The following is a 22,413-nucleotide window of genomic DNA, read 5'->3' on the forward strand; positions in this document are numbered from 1 at the left end:
TTAAATAAATCTAAACATAGAATCTGATTCAAAGTGTTGCTTCAAAGCAACAAAACAGCTTTGAGTTGGAGCTTAAGTGATTGTTTCCAGTTTTAAATGTGCTCGTTTGATGTGATTTAGTCGCTTTAGTCCATTAATGCTGCTCTAGGAGGACTGGCTGCTCGCTGATTCGGCACCAGGAACAGTTGCTACACACACTTCACATGTGCCGCCAGTGTGACCACACACATTTAGAGTGAGTCACGGTGTCGGAGCGGTGACCTCTTGAAAGAGAAACTCTTAACGCTCTTTAAAAAAAAGAGAAAAGGAAAAGGCTCAGCTCGGACTGTCCTGAAATCTCAATTCCACTCTGCCTCCTCTGTTGCCTTGACAAGGTCAGGCTGGCAGCAGGAATTCGTCTCGCCCCCTAATCTGGAGATTACATTCTCGGGAGCCGGGCGAGGCCCTCCCTCCTTCCTTTTTCCTTTCTGCCTCTCTGGCTGCAACCCTGCCAGCCTGGCTTTCTACAGAGAGGTAACGAGCCAAGACCCGCTTACAGCACAGAGATAATGTCCACGGATTAAGACGGAGAGCCCCTCGAGTGGCGCCTCTTTCATTTCAGCATCCGGCCTGTGAAGCGTCATAAATACATCCAGCCAGTCAGAGGCCCCGTTCAGCAGATCTCCGTAGAGTGAGCAACTCACGATCCTAATCCGCCAAACTCGCTGCTAATGGCGAGTTAGACAAACACAAAAGAATTTTTCACCTCGAAAAAAAAAGGATCTTTAGGAATGTTCCTCTCATCCCGAGGGTGAGTAGCAACTATCAGGTTTGGGTAAAAACATCAAAGCCATCTTAAGAAGCCCCAGGGGGGCTTTAAAGAGCACAAGCGTGCATTCTTTAAACCTCGAAGGGTCTAACGAGTTCAAAGATGTCCAAATTGTCCTTCCTCCATTTGGCATCACGGTGCTGGTCGGCTGAAATCATCACATTTGTTTCAGTTGACCAGGATCTCTCCGGGGAGCCCGGGTTCGTCTCTGCTGGAGGGGATTTTGGAGCAAATGCATCTTCCTCCGGTCAAAGATGGAGCTTTTTGGAGGGGTAATAGGTCAGCACTTTTCCAGAATTTTTCAAAATGAATAATGTAGTTTTAAAAAAAAATAGCCCAATACGCTGATGTCAGGGGTTTGAAGAGCACACAGGTGGAACACAGCAGGTAACTGCTGCTGCATCCTCACATCTGCAGATTTCTACTGGCTAACATTAGCCGCAAGATGTCGGAGCCCTCTGATTGGCCAGGCTTTACGACAAAGGGGCGGAGTTTGAGCTGTTACCTTCGATAGTACAGATTTGAAATGTCAGAAATGTCATTTTTAGCAGAATCCCATAGATTTCAGAGACCGATTATTTGCATGGGCGTTATATTTTAACGAGGAGCTGCCTGAGATCAACACCCGATGATATCGCATGCTAAATATCGGTGGCTAAAGCTAACGGCGACATCTTACGCCAAAGTCCAAAAAAGTAATTGTCATCTCTGCCCTATCAAGTCACGTATCATGAATATTTCAGCAAAACTCACGGTAATTTTCTTGTTGGAGGCAAAACCAAAGGCAAAAATGCTGAATCTGAGAGGAGTCTGATCCTCAAACAGCCCATATAGGTCAATAGTATTCTCCCATACATAATTCAATGTATTTCTGATCATAAAATATTTAGCTTTCACACAATACATTAGAAAACTCTGCTGCTCTGAAGTTTCAGAAGCCCAAACCTCCCAGTGCAACGTCGTCATTATTTATTCCCCCGTTCGGTTTCCCAGGAAAAAAAACAAACAAAACATAAACCAGACGTGATTAATTAGATTTAACGAGCGATGAAGTGAAACTGCAAACACGCATTAGCTGCCACATGAACACGCATCTTTCACAGCCCATCACCACAAACCCACCACGGCTGCCGATATCGACCAAGGAAACGCTTCCAGGTTCCTTTCCGGTTCTGTTTATTGCTCCGTGTTTGCTGCCGGGCCCGAGACATTAACGATCGGACTCCAACAGATTTACTCCCTCACATTTTTGGATTTTTGAAGTGACAAAAAGTTTCCAAACTTCAACAAATGCACGTTTTTTCACACCTTTTCCCTAAACTTTGCCCTCGTCCTGTTGATTTCCTCTTGATTTTGGCCGTTTTGATGTCTTTTAGTAACATTAACCTTAACTTTGACCAATAATTCATTTTATTTTCCAGATCTTTTGTGCAGAGATGATGGATTCACTGATGTATTTCCCACCTGTCTGGGATGGATTCCCACGTCCCACCCGGTGACCCCTGGGAACGACCCCCTGGGATTGACCCCTGCACCCCTCGTCTCCATCGTTAGGAACAGGATGTCGTCTGGTTGCCGTCCTGGTGGTAAAGGTAATCTCACCGTGCTCCAGGTGCCCCACAGATGGAGGGGGGGTCGGGGTGTATGTGAACGGAAACCGCTGAGCATTATGGGAATAAATAACATATAATGTGAATATTCTGCCGGTGAGGCCCAGACCACAAGCCTGACACTCAATAAAAGATGGCTGATCCAGATATATCGCACTAATGCCACCAGACATTTAGTGCCGCCGCGCTCAGATTACGGATGAATCACCGTCTTTGTTCAGGGATCCGCGGAGCCGACCGGAACGCTTTCTCTTCATTAGTTTATCTGGAGACCGCCGCTACAGAGGATTGTGTGTCCAGATGAACACGGAGGACGGAGGAAAGATAAGTCACATTTTAATTAGCTATAAATCCTCTGTCTGTTCACACTCAACTAAACTCAGGCTCTTTTTTTGTGGTGATGGAAACATGACGGGGCCACGGCGAGGCCACTTCAGCCCTCCGTTAGAACCAGCGCATGTTTATCGGTTTTGACATTGTTTGCCTAATGAAGTTTCCCATAAAACAGTCATTAGGCCATGAAAGGGGGGTGGGGGGGGCGTGAGGGCAAAGATGAAAAACGACACGGCTTAATGTACGTCGTTATCCAAACCTCAGGCTGCATTATCAAAATACACTGAATCATCATAACCGATAATGAGCAGACCTCCGCCATTTTTTTTATTTCAATTACTCGTCGGGTGTCAATTAAAGTGGCAGACAAATGCTTGAAAGCATGTAAGTGCCTCTTAAAAGCATTCAGCTTTATCACACACACACGCACACACACACACACACACACACACAGAGTTGGAGGCTCTTGGAAACAGGGATTAACATCCACACTGAGGAAACATCCGTTGGAGCGTCGGTAGCGTGACAGTTCTGGCCAAGCCCTCGGTCCGCTCCGCGTCCTCGACCTGATCCCGGCGAGCTCCGTGGACTCGGCTGCGCCGCATCATTTCGATCATATTCGGCGCTCGCCGCCATGAAACAATGTCAAACAGTTAAAGAGGGACAAAAAGGATCAATACTGCAAATCAAATCTGGTTTTCCATTCTTACCGGGGAGCCTCCGACTGCCGTCAGCTCTAAAAGTCCCCTCAGGGGGGTTTTATGGCAGCGAACGTGCCCACCCCCCCACCCCCCCGGGTCACAACAGCTGCTCTCTTAATTCTGAGGAAACACAACTGAAGTCCATCACGTAACCTTGCACGTACGTGTTGGGTTGGAACGATGTCACATCAGGAGAACCTTCTAATACAAAGGTTTCTGCTCTAGCCACCCCTGACCAGGGGGGCGCTATTGTGCACAATCCACATTAAATAATTATGGGATTTCTGGTCGTTGAACCTCTCTTCCTCTCGTTCTGTGGTGTCTCTCACACAGGAGTGGATGGAAAATGAGCTAAAAGGTTGTGTAGGAGCTCCAGTAAAAGCTTCTTCATCTGAAGCCAGATTTTATTTCAATAGGACGGAGAATTGAGGAAACAGCTACTGTCGTGCTGATTGTAGGGGAAGGACTTCGGAAGTTTAATTAACATTTGTAATAAATCGGTAGCGAGGTCTGCTTTCCTATAATGGCCTAATGTAATAATAACACTATCCGACCCTCATAGTTAACTGTAATACACCTCCTCACGTTCCCCGACCTCTCTGAAGCATTAGCACCAGAACGCTATTACAGATAAGAGCACCTAATGGGCCTTTTTAAAGAATTCATAATAGCCGCCAGCAAACGGCTACTTAGGCCTGCGTATTACAGGATTAGAATTTAACGTACTGAAGTGCTCTGAAGAAACACATAAGCAAAGGAAAACACGTGCACGAGAAGGAATCGATCCTCGTGGAAGCCAAACGGGACGTAGCGTAACCGAAACGCCAAAGGAGGCTCCGCTGTCCGAGGAGCGGAGCGTGCCGAATCCTGCGGCCACGAGGGAGGCCCTAATGAGCCTCGGAAGGCTCCGGGAGGGCGACTGCTGCTTCCACCACGTCCTGGCCCGGCTACGCTAAGCTACGCTTGATTCCTACGAGCTTGTTGGACTCACCTGCCACAGCGACGAGCGTATCTGCCTGTGCTTCTTGCATAAATGCTACATTTAAGATTTGAAACAGTTTTTTGGCATCCAGTGGTGAGAGGGGATCCTCCTCAGGAAGGGAAGGGGTTAACCCGAGCCCCCTTCACTGACGGAGTGATTTTTGGAGGGTGTCCACAGCACGTAGCACTAACTGCTGACCTCACCAGCAACACCCGCAATCTCCAATCAAAGCACCTGGACTCACAAGTGTCCGATTGTGACCATAGTTCCCTCTTTGGTGCTTTGGTCATTTCAGGGATCGTTATCTCCACCCGCTCTTTGGCTCCTGCAGATGTTCTCAAAGTTGCCCCGCTCGGCAGACATGCTGCTGGGGGACAAATCTCAGTCGTCCACTTTAGCGACGCTGACGAGCGCCGAGGTTTTGACCGTCGGCTCGGCTCGGCGGGGGAGCGAAAACCAACAGCTCCGTTTTGTGTTTACTGAACACGCTCCATTTCTCCTCCTGTTGCCCTGTGACAGATCGTCCCCGCCGAAGCCGTGATGAAGCTCCGAGCCCAGGAGGAGGAAACGGAGATCATTAGGCTGCTAACTGCACATCTCTCCCGCATACATCCATAAGCTGCAGTCCATGAACTTTTTTCTTCTGCAACTCCGCTAACAGATATACGCGCTAAAATTCTAATTAGCTAATTAAACAGCGATGCGATATTTCCCACATTTCTTTCGCGCCCCCATCACATGACTGTCAAAGGTGTAATTACAAACGGAGATGAAAATGACTTTAACGATCAAATATTCATACGGCCATGTGCTCGCCCCTCACATAACCCGACTTGTGAGGGAGATTTTTCTTTTCTTGCTGTTCTCCTGATCGGCCTTCTAAATTAAAGATAGATGAATAAATAAATCGCATTTTAAAGGGAATCTTTCCTCCCTTTAGCCGCGTGTTCTCCTCACAGCTCCCAACACAGTTTGGACAGCAGAGAAACGTACTTCAGTGCCTCCTGGGCGTCCCATAGCTGCAGATTGGGTTACTGTAAGCGATACCTTTGAATGAAGATGAAATTGAGACACATCGCTCTCTTATTTCCATGTGCACACAGCGAGAGCATTGTTCCCTTTCACTTTCTCTCTTAAAGCTTCTGAATGCACGGCTGCGGAACACTACGGGAACTACAGCCAAAATGAGCTAGCACGTTAGCATATTTAGATACTGATTCACCCATGAATCATTCACTCTCAGAGTGGAATTACAGTCACCGGCAGTTTGTTTTTGCACTCACCCAATCGAAGAGCTTATTTCGTTAGCTTGGTTTTTTCTAGGCTGACTGATTACGCTAGTTAGCAGCAAAAGAAGCAGCGGTGAAAATGGAAATGTATAAAAAGAAGCCAGAACCCGACACCCAGCGACCACCTGATCAGGTGCCAAGATGAGGTGTTTTAAATTGGTCCTTGGCGCCTCAAGGACTCTGGTGAAAACGCCGCCACAAACACGCCGTATGAGAGCAGACGCGGGAGCCTCCAGCCTCGGATTTGGTGATGAAACCTGGTGTTTGTGGCTCGGGGAGCTTTGATCAGATTCACGGATCATTTAGAAAGATGCGCTCATCCTGAATAACGTCCAAGCAATCTGAATCGGGTCCAACAACAGAGACTAGAACAACACGGCGGAGTCAAACCTCCAAGTCCTGAAGGGAAAATCCATATTCCGTCGATTAAATATGATTCTATCCAAGTCCGGAACACGTGGATTGTTATGAATTTTGAGTCGGCCCTGCTAAATTTGGCCTCGTGGTGTTTTCATAGCACATTTTAATCAGATGGAAATGTTGTCTTTCTTTTTTTTAGTCTTGCAGTGGTCTTGATCAGCAGCAGTGTGAACTGCACCTTGAATTTGCAAACACACTAATGCCTCAAGACAATTAAGTCCAATTTGGAGCTGCTCGTTAAGTTTTCGAAGGCGAGTCCAGGTTCAAATACAGCCAACACATGCAGAATGTGCATGTTTATCATGAAACATGTCATTTCCTGCCCAGCCAGAGCCACACTGTCATTACCTAGCATTTAGCTTCCCATCGCTGTGTCATTTTAATGCAAATTAAAAAAAATAAAGCATCTGCGTGTTTTCTTATGCTTTTGAAATGGAGCCTTGAGGGATAATGAATATTTTAGCAGTGTAATAGCAGCACTGAACAGTATGTACTGCAGAGTAGGTGTGTGGTATATAATGCAGCAGTTAACATTAAATATTTGCATGCTTTCTCCTCTTGCTATTGTTAGCAGTGGGCGATGATCATCTATAATAAATCATTAAAAATGCAGAGGAGCTTTTAGCGCACGCTAATGCTGCGCGCTGAGCGTGGAGGGCGAGGGAGCGACGGAGGGAGGCTGCTGATGATGATGATGCGGGAGGAGGGAAGCCAGAGGCGACGTGGAGGGGTGGTTAGCAGTGGGCAGCTGGGGCCGGCTGGGCTGATGGATTACACCCGCTCCCCCCTGGGTAAATGGACACCGCCGCCCCCCAGTTCCCTCGCTAACAAAGCCCCGGCCTGTATCGTCATTGAAATGTCTCCAAAGATGGAGGTGAACATGCAGCTGAGCCACTTAATCTGCGAGTCTACATTTCTACCGCAGGCGGTCGACTTGAGCGGACCCCCCCTCCAACCAACTCCCACAATAAGATCATTTTCTAAACAAGTCTGATATCGTTTTCACAGGAAAGACTTTGTCTCCCACTCCCGACATTATCCGCAAGTCGGCAGCGACGCTGAAAAACAAGACAATCCAGCCGAGCATCGATTCAGTCAAGACTAATTGCCGGGAAAAAAGCCCATATTGTTTTCATGGGCGTCCTCTGGCTGTCGGTTAGAGCGCTGCCGCGGCTCCGGCACGTGGACCCCCGGGTTCCGATCGCGCCGATCATCGTTGTCTCTCAGAGGCGTTTTTGGGGGGACGACAGCGACTCGAGCCGCTTGGGCCGGGACCACGCCAAAGGTCGCTCTGCTCAAGAGCACTCTGGCTAAATAAGTGATGAGATGTGGGAATGGACGGCAGCAAAAGAGCCCAAATTAACCCCATCTGCCCCCATCCTCCCCGCTGAACACTCACACTCACACACACACACACACACACACACACACAGGGTGAGTCCTTGGATTTTACCGCCTTTTGACATTTCAACAACGTCACGGCCACTAAACCAGGGGACTTCCTCAGAAATGACTCCGACTTCTCAGAGAGGAAATATTCCACCGCGATTCGGAAGGCGCGATTACAACAGGATGAAAAAATAAATAAAGCGCTCTGAGATGTTCGTTCTTTGTATTTCCTAAAATAAGCCCTGAGGCGAGAGCGCTGTTAAATTATAGATGAAACAATTATGTCGGTAAATAATTGTAGCATCATTTGCATAACAGCTGGGTAATTGCAACGGACCATTTTGGTGAAAAATGTCCTAAATGGTCGTCCATTAATGCGGCATACCGGGACGTCTCATCAATAGATTGTTTAATCCAAAGTGCTTATTGTGTATCATTTCTCAAGCTTTAAGTAACCGCCGAGGCTAATGGGCTAACAGTCTCCCACGAGGGTGGTTTAATGCGAAGAGAAAGCAAAATGGTTTGTCAGATATTCAAAGCATAAAACCTTCAATCTTAGCATCAATGTCTGATATCATATGGGAGAGCTTGCTAAAGCTAGCAGGCGCCACCTCTTACTAGCACTTTAGTTAGCATGCTGCGTCTTTTCTGTTTAAAGCAATTTTCTCACTAATTTTCAACTGAGTGTTATTAAGAGTGTTGCCATTGTTATTACTGTGTTATTAGCCCACCAATAACCTTAAAGCAGCTTTTGCAGCGTCGAGACATCTGATTAACCTTGTTCAGAAGACATGAGCAGACGCTAGCCGAACGCCGCTCCGTGATTGAATCGATGGTGAGTGCTTAACCTCGCTCAAGGCTGCTGGAGCGACGCCGTGGCTCAACCTGCATTAGCTGAGTCACGCGGCGAGCGCTGCCCAGCACTTCCCAGTGCGACCAGTGGTAAAGGACGCAGTGAAAGCCCAGGCAAGGAAAGAAGGAGCCCTTTTGTGTTTGGTCAAACGCCGAAGCGCCCTGCAGCCACGTTTAGCCGCCGTCCTGCGTCTGGTCCGCCAGTCTGAGAGCACCAGTCGCTCAAAAGCACCATGTCGGCACTTAATCAACCCACACAGCTTAACGAGGAGATTTGTTTGCCCACTTTATTAACAATATTGAGTTTCCCAGCTTTTCATTCCAGCAGCGGATCTTTTTTTCCCATCATGCCCCACAGGAGGTGACGGACGTGATCAAGTGGGGCAGAACTGGTGGAAAATAATGGCCCAGTGTTGCAGGACTGGCCTATGGGCAGAGATTAAGGAAATGAAAAAGAGTTCCCAGAGTTATTCATACCGCTTCCCCAGTCTCATTATCGACCACACACTGGAGGGGACAGCAGCACCTGTGGCCCCGCGGCCCCGCCCACTTTACCTCCATGGAGGAAATGAATGCAGCCGCAGACGGAAGTCTCGATGAAGACCAAAAAAATAGGGACAAGGGGGGAAAACGTTGCTAAAGGGAACCAAGGAAGTGCTCACCATTATGAGTTAAACGTGGATGTTGCAGTTCCAGAACACACAAGCTCGTCCAAGGGAAGTTCCCCTCGATGACATCATCAGGAGCCTTCATTAGACTAATAATGAATCCTGGCTCATCAAGTTGATGATTCAGCTTTTCTAACATTGCAGATGAGTTAAAAAAACAACAAATCTTTAATATATGCAGATAATAAGCAGAAAGGGACCAATGCAGGGGACCTGAGCTTTAGGCGCCGCCCCAGTGCCTGCTGGGAGGTATTGAACAGAAATGAATCTTGTTTAGCCCAAAGCTTTTCTGTTTTCTCAAAATTTAATGGCTTTTTTCCAAAAAGTGAACACAGTGTCGCTTCAACTGCGCCGAAAAATAAAAATTGGAAATAGTCTATCAACTAAAAAGATGGTTTTAGAGTTTTTCTCTGACCGTCTCGCTTGGTTCTTGGCAAACAGACATATTGAATATATTTCTGACATGAGTGGGTGGGAAACTTTGTGCAGGTCACCGTCGTTAAAGACTGAGCTGGTGCTCCGACTCCTCCACACCTCTGAGAGCGTTCTGGCCCCGCATCCACAGCAAAGCGCACGTGATGGCTCTGTTATAGGGAGCTAAAGTTTGCTGTACTGGGAGCATCTGGAGGCAGAACCGTTTGGGGGGTTCACACGGCTCCAGGGAGAGATCAACTTAAGCAGTTACCTCCAGCTTTTAGTTCCTGATCACCAGTTTATTTAGCAACTGAGATAACGTGGTAGCTCACATTTAAGGCTGCTGCACCTTATAACTAGCACAAAACCAAAAGCTAACATGGAATTCTGGGCTGCTAAACTTGTCCAGGTCCTCAACGTTGCAGGTGTTTCCATAGTCACGCATGCTAACGTGTAGCTCCCTGTCATTGCTAGGATGTGATGGCAGACACACATTAGCACATGAAACCGTAGCCGTTCCAGTCGGCGCCCTATTTTTCAGGATGATAAATTGTTCCGCGCGTCTGCATCTGGGAGAATCCAACAGGAATGCGGCAGAATGTGCAGCCCGACACAAACCTCCATCTCCCCTGGTTGCAGCCGCAGCCGGGCTGTCAGGAAGATGAAAACATGCCTGGCTTCCTCCAGCGCTGTGGGGATCCTGCGGAGAAAAGGGGCAGGTACAGCTAATGGACGACTCCAGGACACAGCCGGGCTGTCGACTCAGCAACGCCGCCGGCCGTCCTTTCAGGACGCCACGTTTTCATGACAATCATTCTGGAAGCCGACGCCGCGGCGACCGGCTCGTGCAGGATTAAACAAACTCCAGATTTTCTGGTCATTTTAGAGCTGAACCCTGACTGCAAAGCCAATTTGATTCCGTGATCATTTTTTTCACCAGCAGCAGGTTCCTGGTGCGCCGCTTGCACGTGTGCTGGATGCACGTGTGCCATCGCCGTTAGCATACGTGTATTTAAATTCCCTCCCGTTTAATTACACCTCTCTGCTGCTAAAGGAGAGGCAGATCTATCAGGAGCCGTTAGCCCAGCAGAGCAATAAGGAAGCTGCAGCAGCTGCACTGATTGACAGACAGGAAATTGAAGTGTCACATGAAACATGCTAACCATATTTCTCTCCCGTCTTGTCATCTGCCGCCTCGCTCAGGCAACCAGAACAGTGAAAAACAACAACAGCATCGGACCGACTTCAAGAGAAGAAGATGTGAAATAACAGGGACCGTTTGCCCAATTAGTACCTGCACGCTAAGGACGCTAAGCTGTTTAAGGTCGCGGCTGCGTTGTCTGACAGCGACTTTTGAAAACCGCCGTCGGCGTCAAAGCCGGTTCCTGTGTCATCTTCCTGGGACGACAGTTTGTGCGAAGCGAGCAGACGACGCCTCTGAAGGACAGAATCTGTCCTCGCACCACGGCGGAGACGTGTGAACGGTCCTGCAGCCGCCGCCACCCACGCGGCATCATTAGCGAGGCGATGTGAGCGTGGAGACAACCGGCCGCTGCTGCTGTTCACCCCGACGGCGGCTAAAATCTCAGAACTAAACTTCAACGTGGCTTTTTATCCGCGCACAAACGTCAGCTGCTGATAACGGGCAATGAGAGGTAGCCCGTCAACAGGCGGCGCGAGAACAGCGCCACGCTAACCCCGAGTAGCTGAGCGCCATTTCCACAAAACTGCTCTTTCTTTAGTCTGGAAAAGATGAAGCGGCCTGACGTTCCCATAGCCGGAGCCTGAATACGAGACAATAAAATGGAAACGTAAATGGAAACAAACTCTTCACGCTAACTTTTCCTCTTTCCAAACATCCCATTAGTCTGGAAAATAAGACTTAACCCAAGTGGAACTTCAGGAAAAAGAAAGTTGGACTCGTTTCAAGCCCACCGGGAGAAGAAACATCCGTTAGCACAATGCTAAGGTGACATAATGAGGTTGTACACTGTAAAATCAACATTATGATTATTTTTGCTACATGCTTTGGTTTTCAACAGCAGATCTATCAGATCCTCCTTCCTCCACCTCCTGGTCCCAGAAGATCTGTGGTGATGTTTTGTTCTTTGTCTCAGATGAAATCTTGGTCATCTGAAGAGGACAAAGAGGGAACTTTATCGAAAGGTAAAGCCGGAGCTGAGGTCGGGTCGCTGGGGTCAAAGGTCAAGGCTTTAGCGCAGAGGAGATTAGGATCGGCTGTCACAGGCATTAGATCCCAAAAATCCAGCAATAGGGAAATTACTAATTAATTAGGAAGTATTTACACATGGAGAAATGTTTAAATTTAAAACTTAGAAAGTGATAATTCAATTTAACAAAATGAGAAACTTCCAATTTTAATGCCAGTTTATAAGGGGGGGGGGGGATTTGGATGAGAGAGATTTCTTTTTTGTTCTTAAATGCCTTTAAAACTCTGGATTTTATGATTAAACTGAAATCACAGTTGAATTGGGAAACAGCTGCAGTAAAATCTGCTCCCTTTAGGTTCTGCTCAGTAACTCGGGTTCTGGACTTAATCAGCTCATCGTTAGCTGGTTTCATTTCATCCTCACACACCAGTTGAGCCCTTCCAGAACCAGCGCGCGACCTTTTATTAATTCCTAAATGTAAAGAGAGGAGAAGGTCACGCCCGGTTAGACGGATAAAGTAACAATGCTGACATTCACAGGAGGAGACGCGGGGCCCCCAGGGGCCCCCGGGGGCCCGGAGACCTGCTGCTGCACTCACATCTGCAGGAAGTCGATGACCCACGCTGGCAGAGACAACAACCACTTCTCCTTTGTACAAACTGAGGAAGCATAACCATAAATTTGCCAGCAGCAAATCAATGCGGCCCGGACGCGGCCCGGTCCGGAGACCCGTATCCAATGGAAACCACTCGATAAGTGCGATCGGAGATGGATCGCCGGCCCGCCATTAATCATCCATTACCGATGGCGGCCATCGGGAACCAGCCTGACGCTTCAGCCACCGGCGTTCAGATTCTGGCTCGTTTATTGGCGCGATCGGGGCCGTTCATCAGACGCGGTCCATTAGAGCGCCCACATTACAGGGGGCGGAGCCTCCCCCTCCGCCGCCACCGCTCCGTCCACCACATCAGCGGCTGCTGGGCAAACACGTTAAACAGGCTGCAGGTTTAGGGAGTTTTATTCTCTTTTGTTTGAGTGTATCGGAAAGCGCGTCGCCATGGCAACCCGAAACTTCCCCCTTTATATTTTAACCACAAGGACATGAATGTGACTATGCTTACCAGTAATGTTCCCATTATGCACGGCAGCGTCTCCGGAGGCTTCCCTTAAACACGGGACCACTCAATCATGACGGGAGGAACCCGCCTCGCAGTGAAATGGGTCATACCATACTTTAAATAAATATGATAATGAGGCAGGCGCCAGCGCCAGCGCCGGGGGGGTTGTTTGCGTTGTGTGAGGGGGAGAACGCTAGGTGAGTTTGGAGAAGGTGGCAGCGGGAGGCGCTCTTCCTGGGAGCAGGAATCATAAAAAGCCCAAATAAATGAGGAACCTGTTAAAGGCTACAGAGCTGATTAGCGTCCACGGGTCGCGGCGGGCCCAGATGCTACCGTTCCTGCGGGATTACGCAATAAGCGGGCTGGAATCAACCCCACAACCTCGCTGTGAGGGAACTGTGCTGGTGGTGGATCCGACATTTCGGAGTTTGGGCTGCAACAACCGGAGCTTTCGCAGGAGCAGAAGGTGGTTCCTCTACATTGCTCTTCCCTCTCAGCAGGAGTCGCCATTATCTCTCACCGGGCGACCCGAGGAGCTCGCCGGGGCGGCCAACTGATCTACGACGCGCACGCTGCAATCTGTCCTCCTACGCTGGGAGCGGATGGTCCAGACCAACGCGGGGAGCGTCCGCTCCACTCTGGGGTCGGATGAGCGCGGGCCGGTACCCCCCCGTATTCGGTTCCCGATACATATTGATTGAGAATCTGATGCCTGGACGCTGCCGAGCTGCACATTCATTCATTCATCAGCACATCAGACCTGTTCCGGCTGGTTTGCAGTGAGTTTCTGCACACTGGGATGTTCGCAGCAGGATTCCGGAATCATGTCCAGGATAATGATTCATTTAAGCCAGGATATGCTGCTGACAGAGATGGGAGCCTGGTGCTGGTCCAAAAGCCCCAGCACCAGGCCCAGTTGGCAGCCTGCTGATCCTGAAGTTACAGGTTTTCTGACGTGTTTTCAACCCGAGTCAGAGCCCTAAAAAAAACCCTGCGCTCTGATTCCCGGCCGTGAAATGCAATCCACTCCCCTGGACGTCTCCTTCATTCCCGTCTCCTTATCAGCTCCTCCAGGACGAGGAGCTGTCAATACGACAACCACAGAGGGTGAAGACCAGTCCCCTCCCCCACCCGACGTATCAACCAGCTCCATCTTCACACGGGACCCGCTCGGACACCAATTAACACCCCCCCCCCCTCCCCCGGGCCCTCCCGAGGAGTGTGAGGATGCGTGAGAACCACAAATCTATAAACTTGATTTTTATCCATTCACCTCTCCAGCGTCGCATCGACGCGTCGGCCTGGAAGGCGTCGGCTGTGTGGCCTGCGCGCTGGCGGTAATTACCATCATCGGTGCCGGAGTTGCATTACACATGACAGGTCGGCATCGAGCGCTGGTTCTGGTGAACCCGTCACTAATGAATGAGCTGCCCGACCGTGGCCGAGACTGAGACTGCAGCGTTTGGAGCCGCCTGCTTTATTCAGAGAATACATGTCCTGAAATATTCCCAGAATTGATTTATTAAAGACACTTTAAGGAGACAGCTGGCAAAACACACACACACACATACCTGTCCTACTGTCGTCAAAGGGATTTACAGTATTGGCTACAGTCGAAGCACCATGATTGGTTCCTAAAGTCCATAAATATACAACATCAGCAGAGGTGAGCTCTTCCAAACAAGCATGTCAGGGGGATATTTAAGAGGATTGATTGGCCGTCATCATTCTGAAACAACATGGGAAGTTTTACGCCGTTGTTAGCCAACAGTGTAGCCTTACAGTTAAAAACAGCCACATCGATGGCGCTGTGCTGGACCACCTACAGCATCCGAACGTCTGGCCTCATTAAATAAACACAAACCATTATCATTAGTCATTTTAAGCAGCTAAACCTGGATTATCTGCTGAATAGGACTTAATATTGTCATGTATCCCGACTGAAAAGGTCTCTGCATCCTGAAAAAAAAGCTCATTCTCTGGGCTGCAAAGGTCTGTGTTTGATCCAGCAGACAGCAACAGAACCGACTCCATGGACGCTCCAAACACTTTCTGTGGACTAACGATGGGAGACACAGATCTAACGAGGAGAAAGAGAGGGATCCACTTCCAGGTCAGACTTTTAACAGGCTTCTTACTGGACCGCTCCTGGGTCAGCCGTTAACAAGAAGCTCTGCACAGCGTCACACGCCAGCCACCGGCCGGATGGCAACCTGCAGCAGGGAAACATTATTAACCGGCTGCTTGTTATTTCCTGGTTTGACCCCTCGTTTGCGGTTAGCCTGTGATGCTAAATTAGACACTAAACATCTGTAGCACTAATTTAAAGGCTACCGTAATTTCTGGACTATAGAGCGCGCCTGATTATAAGCCGCACAATCTAATTTTAGAAAGAAAATCAATTTTGTACTTTTACAAGCCGCACCGGATTTTAAGCCGCAGGTCCCACGTAGTAATATGGAAAATTAGATCGAAAACACTCAGTACGGTAGATGTTTTTATTACCGTAAGAGACGAGTCACTGATGAGTGACAGACAGGTAAGAAACAACAGCCGCTCTTTTCCCTTGTATGTTTATACAGAGACCTTGAATCCAATTTTTATCATGTCAGGATTTTTCAACTTTTCTTTTAATTTAATCCACTTAGCAACATTTTTTTTTGTAACGGTGTCTGTAATGCAGCTACCGTGAAATATACGTTTGTATCAGCTACACACAAATTACGTTGTTTATGCTTTTTTACTCAAACACTGAACAATCTAAACCTCCCCGATGGCCCACCTCTAAAATCTTCTATTTTCATGGCGGTGGCGATTGGGATTGCTTTTGCCTTCAGTCTGATTTGTACAGTGGAAACACCGCGGCCGCCTGCTCTCTGTGTGTTCACCCAGTCTTCCAGGAGGTTTTCAAGCTCGGGCCACATTCGATGTTTACATCTAAAAGCTTTTGTCGTCTTTTTGCTTTGGATCAGTTCTTCAGGCGGGCGTCTCCACCTTCTCACCATTGATTACCGTAATGCCAAGATTACGCGCGGCAGCTCAATTTCCTTCTTCAACCGCCAGAGTGATCGCTTTCAACTTAAAAGTCGCATCATATGCTTTTCTTCTAGTATTTTCCATGTTGATGAGGGTTAGTAAAAATGACTGATTCACAATAGTTGTGATAGTGCGCCACGAAAAAAACATAAATAAGCCGCACTGTAGAATAAGCCGCAGTGTTTAAAGTGTAGGAAAAAAGTAGCGGCTCATAGTCCGGAAATTACGGTACCTGTTTCTGATAGACCACCTCAAGAACAGAGAAACGCATCATTATGGTACATGATTAAGCTTTAATATCTGTCTCTTTAAATAGAGAAACAGGTGAGGAAGGCTCTCCTGGCGCTGCTGGGGAACAGGCACCCGTCTCTCCTCCTGTCTCAGTGTGTTACGAGATAAATTTCTCCGACTCCAATAATCCAAAAAGCTCACCGCGCTTCATTTACAGACATCCTACTAGCCTCCCTCATTAAAGATTCATGTCCGCATCCAAAGCACACGCTCGTTTCCAGCGAGGTGCGCAGGCTTCCAGAGGAAATTAGAGGATTTTTAGCCGCTGCAACGTTTCTGCTGAAGCTAAAGCAGAATTATTCAGATCACCATTTATGTTACTGTTGATCTGATTTTAAATCCTGCCGAACCGGCAGACGGCAGCTGGCTGCACCACAAAAGAAGCACTCGGAACACAATTCGGGCTTCTAGAAGAATCATTTCTTGGGTTTTTTAGTAAAGGTTCTGAAACTTTGGTGCTGAAAATGCAGAATCTTCCTGTGCTGTAGTGAGCAAAACCATGGTTATTTTTTTCAGATGTAGGATAACCTCTAAGAAGGGTGCAGGACAAAGGTGGAAAACAAGTTTTAGGCTGTGATATTAGCACATCTGAGGGGAGATCATCCTGCTAAAGAGATCAGGGAGCAGCGACAACAGGACAGTGAAGGCTAATAACTGTGGTGGCTCCAACTGAAGGAGGAGATAATGGTTCAATAGAAAAACCCATTCAAGAATGATTTATCCTATGGAATCTATGGGTCTCTGGCATTGTTTCACTGCTCCGAAAACCCTGAAATCCATTAAATGGCAAAAGGTTTCCAGACATTAAACCTGCACCAAAGCCCCAAATCCTGAGAGGAGCAGAATCACACCTTCATCTCTGAGGGAACCAGCCTTTTGACTCCACAGAGCTCTTTCCACACTTGGAGAAGGGCAGATTATTTTACCGTCCCAGGATGAAGACAATGCTAAACGCTGTGCTGTAGCCTTGCTATTCCCCCTCCCCAGTGTCACCCTCACAATCAAAGGCTCCTCAGAACCGTCATATTAGAACACGATATTTACCCAAAGTGTCTGTGCTTTACGCCATCTGTTTACAGAGCAGGCAGACGCTATGCCAGCCAAAGGCGCGAGGTCCCCAGGCTTATCTCCGAAGAGGTGCACCGCTGCTCCTCTGCACCGGCGAGGTGGAACCATAAACATAATTAAATTGAGCTGGATTACACAAAATGGATCGGATCAGTCAGAAGGCGGAGAAGCTAATCCAGTGCAATCCACTCTATTGAGGCGCCAACCACACAAAAACGACATAAATAAAGGAGCGAGGAGAGGGGAGGGTTAGGGGCGGCGGCGGGCAGATCAGGAGGGAATCGAATATCAACAGATCTGGGACAGAACGCGAGGCCCAGATCAAAGTGTTCCACCACACAAGGAGGCTTTCTGCTGTGTTAAAATGAATGAACAAGGACTTCAGACCAGCACGCACACGTGTACATCGAGTCCTGAGGTCCATCCATATGGAACAACCTGAGCTTCCTTCATCTTTTCCAGATGATCCAGCCTGATCCCGGTCAGCCCCGTCCTGGACAGATGACCATCCCATACAGTGATATCGATGCTTCTATAGGTGATGTAAGACAAGCCTCTCTCGCCCTGAAGGACCCAGACTCATCTGGATACTAGCAGAGAACTGTCTGATGACCTCACAGAGGTCCACCTGTCCGTCACCAGATTTAACAGCCCTGACATGTTTTTGTCTAGAAACGCTTCACGTCATGAGAAGGTGGCTTAGTAGGACCATGATAGTGCTCCCTCCCACCAGGGGGCGCCGAGAGCGGGCTTTAGCTGTGGTTACATCACCAAGTGTACACGGCTGATCGATGGAGTTGTGTTTCAAACATTAATATGGACTCTTCAAATCAAGATTTAAAAAAGACCAGGAACACAGAAGCTGGAGACCCCCCCCCCCCCATCTAAGCACCTGCCGCCTGCATTATTTAATCCGCCTGGGCTGATGGCGTTCATTGAGCCCCACTTGGATGGGTGTAGCAGACACCTCGGTGCAGGAGGAAGACGCAGGATTAAATATAAATGCAGCGTTTAGACCGGAGCAGCCGGCTGAACGCGGACGTCTGACAGCTCCGACGGAACATCAGCGGGCCGAGCCCGAGGCCGGAGCGGCGCCACCCTCTGCAATGTGGCGGTGCGATTGCATGGCCGCTGATCGAGCGGCAGCAATGAACCCACGTCTGCAGATGAGAGATCTGCTCAGCGGCGCCATGAAAACCACCAGAGTCCCAGTTAGAGTTCTGAATCCCAAATCTTTTCACTTTATTGTTGGATGAACTCGTTTCTCTGAGTTCAGCACTTTGATTAAGGTGCCCTTTAAATCAAAGTCCAGGAGGAGCCGGAGACCCAGTTCAGGGTCCACCGACGCTAATGAAGATGGTTCAGCTCTTGATTTTGACAGATGCTGGTTTTAACTCTGGTTCTGCTCCCAGACTGGAGGTCCAAGTGTCAGAGTGAGAGCAACATCTCAGCCCTGGGGGGCGGCAGGACACCACAACGAAATGTTTCTTCAGTACAAAACACTTTAAATGAAAATGTCTCAAACCTCCTAAATCTGACCAAACACATCCCGGCTCCCCCTTCCCCCCCCTGGCTGGCCCTCTTACAGTCCATCTTCCAGCGGAACCAGTCTGCTCTTGGCCCGGGGCGGGGTGGAGGCCGGAGCCCCCAGCAGGCCGTGACGGCCAGCAGCAGATCCACAGATCATTATCGCCACCGAGCACTGTCTCCCCGACACCACCGGCTCCCTGTGATCGGACGCCAGCGCTCGCTTCTGCTCTCACTCGGGGCAAAACCCAAACGCGGCTAAAAATAGATGCTGGTGTTGCTGATGAGATGTAGGAATTAATGATACACACACACACACACACAATAGTGTGTGTTTATGGTGCTGCTTTTAGAATATTGTTTTTCTTTGCATATGAGATTCCTGGAGCCCTTAAACTGATGCACCCGTCAGGCCGGACTCCTGCGGCGGAGCCTCCAATTAAAGACGGAGATGCGGAGCTTGTGCTGCAGCTGAGGTCAGGACATTCAAACTGGACCAGAGGTCCTGCAACATTCACAGAACCGGGCTCCCACACAGAATCCTTTCTCTCCATCTCACCGGCAATCTTTTCTTTTGCTTTTAATCTCCTTCGCTCGTCATTGATACGACTCCAGGATCGATCCGATGCACCTTTCAGGGGTTCTGTCCAGACGGGCCGGGCTGGACCCCGTCTCAGCTACAGCCTGTGATTCTGTGCAAATCACAAGCTGGAACAGCTCACAGACGGGCGCGTTAGCTGCATTTAGCACCGCCACATCCCAAACAAACTAATGAACAGAAAAGACTAATCAATAATAGTCGTAGTATCCGTGTAGCATCCGTGCTGCAAGCTAGCACGGATGCTACGACAGGAGGGGCTTCATGCCTCCGTCTCATTTTGCTGATGCTTATTTTTTTCCCCCACGTGGGTTCAGGTCCCATTTGCCTCTTATTTTAGCTTCCGGTGTTTCTGCTGGTAGTGAGGAGCTCCATCACTGGGGCAGCGATGTCGTCCTACTGGGAGAAGAGCTCCGCTTATCAAACAGCCCGTGAGCTCCCATCACAATGCCGCTCGACTTTCTGCTGAATGAAAACTCTCTGCAGGCACGCGCTAATCTCATATTTGCCGCTTCCACGCAGGCAAGTCTAGCCGCTGGAGCTCTGTTCCCAGCCTCCCCTGCCAGTCGGATAATCAAGTCCAGAACTCATCAGCAAGATGGCAGAAGAAGGGCTCTATTAAGCCGCATCACGTTCCATCTGCCGTGCTAGACACAGATAAGAGTATTTACAGTTTGGAAGTTGTGGCCGACCAAACTTGTTTTGATTTTTTGGGGGTTTTTTTTGCTTATTTCAGAAAATGTCACAGATTCATTTTGCCAAGAAGACAGTTTCCAAATCCAGGAAACATCACAGAGCTCCTTTAAAGCAGCCGTAACGACGTCGACAGCCAACTGAAATGAGGAATCCTGTCAGTTTTGTTCCATTCAGCCAGTTTAAAAATCATGTCACACCTCTTTAAATCAACATTTATGGGATATGACCTCTTAGCCTGCTGATTACTAAAAGTGCTGAGCAAAACTTTTGGCTTTCTGGTGCATTTAAGGACCGAGCTCAAGGCTCAAACAGGAAGTAAATGTACAAAACAAACCTGTGGTTGTGCCGCTCCTGATACTGTAAATATTATAACTCGGGCATCAGTGAAAACATTATAAATGATCATATTTGCATGAATCTATTACAGTTTCATAAGTCTGAGGATAAGAAAGTAAATTATCAGAGAGAAAGATTTAAAGCTGAAAACGCTCCCTTATATATTCATTTAATATTTTCCCTCTTGAAGCAAGAGAAACTCAATATTTCCTAAATAATTCTCAGTGAGGCTGCTCTAATCGCAGCTCCATATTGTTGCAAATGAAATATTTATTTCACCTGCGCGAATTGCACCGGGCGTCACTTCCAATTATTTTCAACCGATTTATTTTCTTTCATTCCTAAAGAAGCGCCGAATTAAGCGAAAGTGTCTGAGCCCCCAGAGTCGCTATGCGGCTCCGGAAGGTGACATAGAAAAGTCATTTTGGGAAACCACCAGTAAACAACATTAAATTGAAACCAGGCTCTTCTCCGCGGCTGCTGCAGCCCGGAAGGAGCCGCGTTTGGAGACTCGCTGGGACTAGTAACAGCACAAGCAGACGGTTTACGGGCGAGCTGCTCGTCAGCTTCCTTAAAAACAAACTAGACAAAGCTCAAGAGTGGTGCTGGAGCGGGGGTGGTGGGAGGCACAGCTCCCACACGGGGAGCGCTGCGGGGCCGCTTCAGAGGAGGCGACTCAAGATTCCAGACTCAAGGATGCGGGGAGGATTAATGAGAACCTGTCTGAGTTTCTGCTTCTATTCAGCCACGTCCGCCTCCCCAGAGGAGGGGACGCGCACCTGAATGACAGCGAGATCTCCACATTTCACACGTGGGGCTGCAGCTCGAAAAAGTGCCGCTTTGCGCACGCGGAAATGTGCTCGGAGGTCACTTTGATGCGACTTCCTCTGGGTCTCATGTTCCAGCTGCTGCAGAAAACACAAGAAAGTCAAAGAATTGTCTTTAAATGAAAGTTTGTCAATGAGCCCCGAAGCTCTGCAGTGGCGCCTCAGCCCGGGGACAGAAGCCTATTTTAGTGGGACCGAACAGGACACCGAGATCCACAGACCTGTATTTTGGGGCTGGAGTAGGCGGTTCCGGAGTCATGTTCCCGGCAGAACATCACCGAACCTTCCACCTTTACAGAAGTACCCCGCCACGGGCTGACTTTATCCCTTATTTCATGCGTGTATTCACTCGTTTATTTCTTTGCTTTACCTTGCTCCAGTAGCCGCAGGGAGTGCCGAAAAGACGGATCCAGCGTGTCCTTCTCTGCCATGAGCTCCGGCAGGTACTTTTCGCTCTCCATCGCGGGCTTCACTGCTTCGTCTCCAAAAGGAATCGACTCAAAGGTGAATTCGAGTTAATTTCAAACACATAAAAAGGTCCGAGTAGGCTCCGGGTGTTTCACTGATGGGTGACTACACCGCTGGCGCTAGAAGAGCATCCCTCCGCCGCGGCGGCGCACGCAGCAGCTCTAACTGTGACCGCGGGCTTCGATCCCGATCCGAGCGTCGTTCAGCGCGCACAGACCCCCGCTACGCATCACAGCCGGGCTCGCTTCCCTCTCTCCGATCTCCTCTCTGAATGGATGCGAAGATGTGCCGATGTGGCTCCGTTCCAGCGAGTGCGGGAGCTCCGGAGGAGCCACTTATTGGCTCCCCCAGCCGGCGGGAAAGGGGCGGAGCGACGCGCCGGAGCTGTCCGCGGTGCTGCTGCTGAGCCCGGGGACGCTGCTCGGGTTTGCTGATGAATGATCAACTAGTTCAGATTCACGTTTCACGACTGTGCACGGCGGCTGTGATGAGGTCACGGTTCTAATTTGAACATTCGGGAGGTGGGCTGACGTCTCGTGTTCCTTTTATCATTTTCAAAGTTGGCGCTTTTTACACAGAGTAAAGATTGCAAAAGATGCAAAATTACACGGAATGGACAGAAGCTTTAAATTTGTGAACTGGTCCGGATTTTGGTCCATCCCTCCTCCACCAGTGGCTGCATGTTATAATAACTTTATCAATCACGTCCATTAACGCAGTGGTTTGAGTTCTGTCATTTAACCTCTCAGATTCTCAGATTAGAGATTTGGATTTTCCCAAGTTTCAGACTTTATTTTTAAAGATCTTGTCG

The 22,413-nt window shown here is 48.8% G+C and overlaps 1 protein-coding gene and 2 long non-coding RNA genes across 4 annotated transcripts in view; 2 read left to right on the forward strand and 1 right to left on the reverse strand.

Moving 5' to 3' along the window:
- khdrbs3 (KH domain containing, RNA binding, signal transduction associated 3) overlaps positions 1–22,029 on the reverse strand; it is a 59,756-nt gene extending 37,727 nt beyond the window's left edge. The window contains exon 1 of one of the 2 annotated variants that reach the window (XR_003890346.1): positions 21,505–22,029. Coding sequence is in view for 1 of the 2 variants with exons in the window: in XM_003969082.3 (XP_003969131.2) it covers positions 21,505–21,595 (91 nt within the window). In the remaining variant the exon portion in view is untranslated. The remainder of the gene's footprint in view (positions 1–21,504) is intronic. The other variant, XM_003969082.3, reaches the window with a different exon arrangement.
- On the forward strand, positions 773–3,678 carry LOC115251810 (uncharacterized). The gene is made up of 4 exons (XR_003890347.1): positions 773–790; positions 981–1,087; positions 2,230–2,400; positions 2,640–3,678. It is a non-coding gene; the product is annotated as an uncharacterized lncRNA (long non-coding RNA).
- LOC115251811 (uncharacterized) lies at positions 9,625–13,871 on the forward strand. Its single transcript, XR_003890348.1, has 3 exons — positions 9,625–11,435; positions 11,512–11,632; positions 12,177–13,871. It is a non-coding gene; the product is annotated as an uncharacterized lncRNA (long non-coding RNA).
- Positions 22,030–22,413: the final 384 nt, after the last annotated feature.

The sequence above is a fragment of the Takifugu rubripes genome, chromosome 12, assembly GCF_901000725.2.
Source record: "Takifugu rubripes chromosome 12, fTakRub1.2, whole genome shotgun sequence".
Taxonomy (NCBI): domain Eukaryota; kingdom Metazoa; phylum Chordata; class Actinopteri; order Tetraodontiformes; family Tetraodontidae; genus Takifugu; species Takifugu rubripes.